Source organism: Octodon degus, unplaced genomic scaffold, assembly GCF_000260255.1.
Source record: "Octodon degus isolate 3935 unplaced genomic scaffold, OctDeg1.0 scaffold00010, whole genome shotgun sequence".
NCBI lineage: Eukaryota > Metazoa > Chordata > Mammalia > Rodentia > Octodontidae > Octodon > Octodon degus.
This window is the reverse complement of record NW_004524586.1, coordinates 21430655-21433707: the sequence shown is the minus strand read 5'-3', so window position 1 is coordinate 21433707 and position 3053 is coordinate 21430655. Positions and strand designations below refer to the sequence as shown.

Sequence of the window (3053 nt, the reverse complement as noted above, 5' to 3'; positions counted from 1 at the left end):
GTATCTGCTCCGGGAAGTGCCCGTTTTGGTTCAGGTTCCGGACCGATTGTCCTGGATGACGTGGCCTGCTCAGGTCATGAATCCTACCTGTGGAATTGTCACCACCGTGGGTGGCTCTCCCACAACTGTGGGCACCAAGAGGACGCTGGAGTCATTTGCTCAGGTGAGGTCATGCAACACCCCAACCTTCCCCCAAAAGGGCTTCCACCAGGACACCTGGCTCAGCATTCAGAACCTCACTTTGGCAGTGGTCTTCCCTGGGCTCCATGGGGGGTTGTGATGTTGTCAGACGAAGCACCAGCACACTCAGGCCCCCAGTGCTGCTTCTCCTTCATGTGTGGTAACACGAAGCCTCCTCGTGGAAGCTCAGCCTGCAGCCCAATTGACCTTGTAGTGAGAGAAACAGCAAGCTCAGGAGTGACCTGCTACACATATGGCTCCAACAGTGGTTTGGAGGTTACTGGGCTTTATCGTTTAGAGTCTACAGATCTGCCCACCAGAGAGCAGGAATTGTAGGCATCCTACATTGCTCTGGGATCACATGAGCTGTTGGGAGCTCTTCCCATCTCTGCAGCTTCCAAGTCTTCTTCAGAGGCATAGCCCCTTGGGGATGTGGTTTACACATTCCTTTTCTCCTTGATGCTATGGCCATGTGGGGACTCTTGAAAGTGATCATGCAGAGAGGCTTCACTTGTTGTCACCCAGGGAAGCAGGGGTGCAAGGGAAGGAGTAGGCATGACAGAAAGGCAGTGAGAGGTTAGCAGTGGGACAGCTGTGCCCAAGCACTCTGCAGCATCCCCGCAAGAGTGGTCTGCAGGAGTAGAGTAGGATATTGGAATTGTTAGCGTGAGGGCAGATCGCTTGTTTGTCCACCAGCTGAGTGCCTAGCATAGGTTATACCTGCTTTCCCGTGTGCTTGCAAGGGCAGCTGAGGCATGGCCTTGATTTCTTACCTGGACAAGAGGGGAGTGAGCTGAAGGAAACTTTGGTGTGGGCCACCCGTGTGGGGACCAGACAGAGCTCCCTGAGACATGAGAAATAGAGGGTGGATTCAGCCAGCATGCAGCCAGAGGCATGCGCAGAGTGCCTGTTCCTTGTGGAGACACAGCAGGCCTCTTGTCCCTTGTGTGCTTTGCATCTAATCTTCCTTCTCTTTCCCACAGCTGCCCCAACTCCATCCAGTCTCATCCCAGGTGAGTTGTGGTGTGTGGATTTTGGGTGTCCCTCATCCTCTGCTTGTCTTCTTCTTTTTCTTTTCATGTATTTAGTGCAACATCTATAAGGTCTCACGATACAGACTGGGCTTGAAGTCATCCTTCCTGTTTTCCAGCCTCCCAACTGCTGGGATTACCATACTCAACACCATGCCCAGTGTCAATTACCCTCTCAGCATGGCCCAGCTCTGGGGCCTGTACAGCAGGCCCAGGATTGAAACCCTGGACTCTGTATCTGCCTAAGCAGGCATTTTAATCTGCTGAGCTCTCTGGCGGGCCCATTCTGCTTATCCTCTTAAAGCCTACTTTTAATCCTGCCAAATGCCATGGGACTTGTTATTCTCCTTCTTTGTTGGCGTGACACCAGGAGAGTGGTTCTTGCTTGGAGTTAGCCTTCACAGCCACCTTTCTCTGATTCACTCATCTGAGTTTTCATGGATTTCTTTTAAAGTGAACCCGCTAGTACCTCTTGGAATTCAAGAGATCTGTTCACCATTCAATAAGCTTTGGTCCTTCTTCAGCTGCTCTGACCACTCTGATAATCAGGCATCTTCTATAATTGGGTGTAACTTCTGCTGAAAGTAAGTACAGGAGAGAGTCCTTAGTGTTTCAGGTTTAGAAAGCCCCTTGGACTGTGCAGAGCCAGCTGTTGTGCTGTCTGGACACAGGTGCTGCCATGGAGGTTGAGGGAGACAAAGTTTCTTATTAATAAGTAGAACTTCTTGCTTTATTCCCGGCCCATCCCTGCTCTCTTTAATCCCTTGTGCCCTGGAATCAGAGTATGGGCAGTGATGCTTTCCGATGTGCTAGGGCACCTAGTGGCCAGCAGTGTGTAGACAGATGTTTGCTAGTAGAGCACCACACACAATACTGAGGAGATCTTCCAGCAAACCCTTGTTTATGGGTGGCTCAAAGCAGCAGCCTTGCGAAGATACTGCAGGGTCAGTGAGAGTTGTTACGTGTTCTGTGTAGGCAGGAATTTTATGTTCCTATGCTTTTCCTTTGAGTTAATTTTGGACATTCCTTCTTGTTTGCATTTGCAGCTGTATGGCCTACCACCACTCCCACAACTACTCCTAGAGGTAAGAATTCTCTCAGGCATGGCTGTGGTTCCCTCTCACTTCTGGATAAAGATGGCCTTGGAAATAGAAGATTGAAGGTGAAGGGGCTCCTGCCTAAACCATGTGTCTGGGGGCTGAGTGAGTACAAAGCTGAGTGTCAGGGGACCGAGTTTTGGTCTGATATTGGGTAGAAGGTCATTGTGTCTCACACGTGACCAGATCCACTGCTCAGGGAAGATGCTCATGCAGGGAATCAGCATGAGCAACCGCAGAAAGAATCAGCAGTTCTACCTAGACCTACACAAAGGCAGGAAGGATAGAAACTTGAGCCCTGTTCTTCCCGGAGAGACGCATTGCCTGCCCTTCCTCAGAGCACCCTGTCTGTCTGAGATTGTTCCTCAGGTGAAGGCTGAAGTCCTATTGTTGCTGCTTGTGGCTCTGTCTTCCCTGGGCCCTTTAGAAAGGGGTTTTTAAGCCCTTTTGAGCTTTTGTTTTGAGCCACTGTGGTACTGGTGGGGTTTCCAGGCCCAGCCTAGGACTTGTGCCAAGCCAGAGCAGGAGAATCATGGGAGAAGGAAAGGTCAGTGCAGACATTTCTCTGGTGTTCTCGCTGTGGTCCCTGAGTCCTCACCTCAGTGAAATGTTAGCCTGAGTGTGCTGCGGGCGAAGCACAGTGACCGGGCTGGAGTCCTGTACTGTGCCCTTCATGAAGACTGTCATGCAGTGTGCAGGCCCCAGCCCTGCCCTGAGGGGTAGAGATAGGAGCTATGGCACAGTC

The 3053-nt window shown here is 51.2% G+C and overlaps 1 protein-coding gene across 1 annotated transcript in view; it reads left to right on the top strand.

Annotated features, from left to right (window-relative positions):
* The window catches only part of Dmbt1 (deleted in malignant brain tumors 1), a 44140-nt gene that overhangs the window by 23111 nt on the left and 17976 nt on the right, over positions 1 to 3053 (top strand). The window contains exons 13-15 of the mRNA XM_023709054.1: positions 18 to 163; positions 1164 to 1193; positions 2258 to 2296. Of these exons, the coding sequence (XP_023564822.1) occupies positions 18 to 163; positions 1164 to 1193; positions 2258 to 2296 (215 nt within the window). The remainder of the gene's footprint in view (positions 1 to 17; positions 164 to 1163; positions 1194 to 2257; positions 2297 to 3053) is intronic.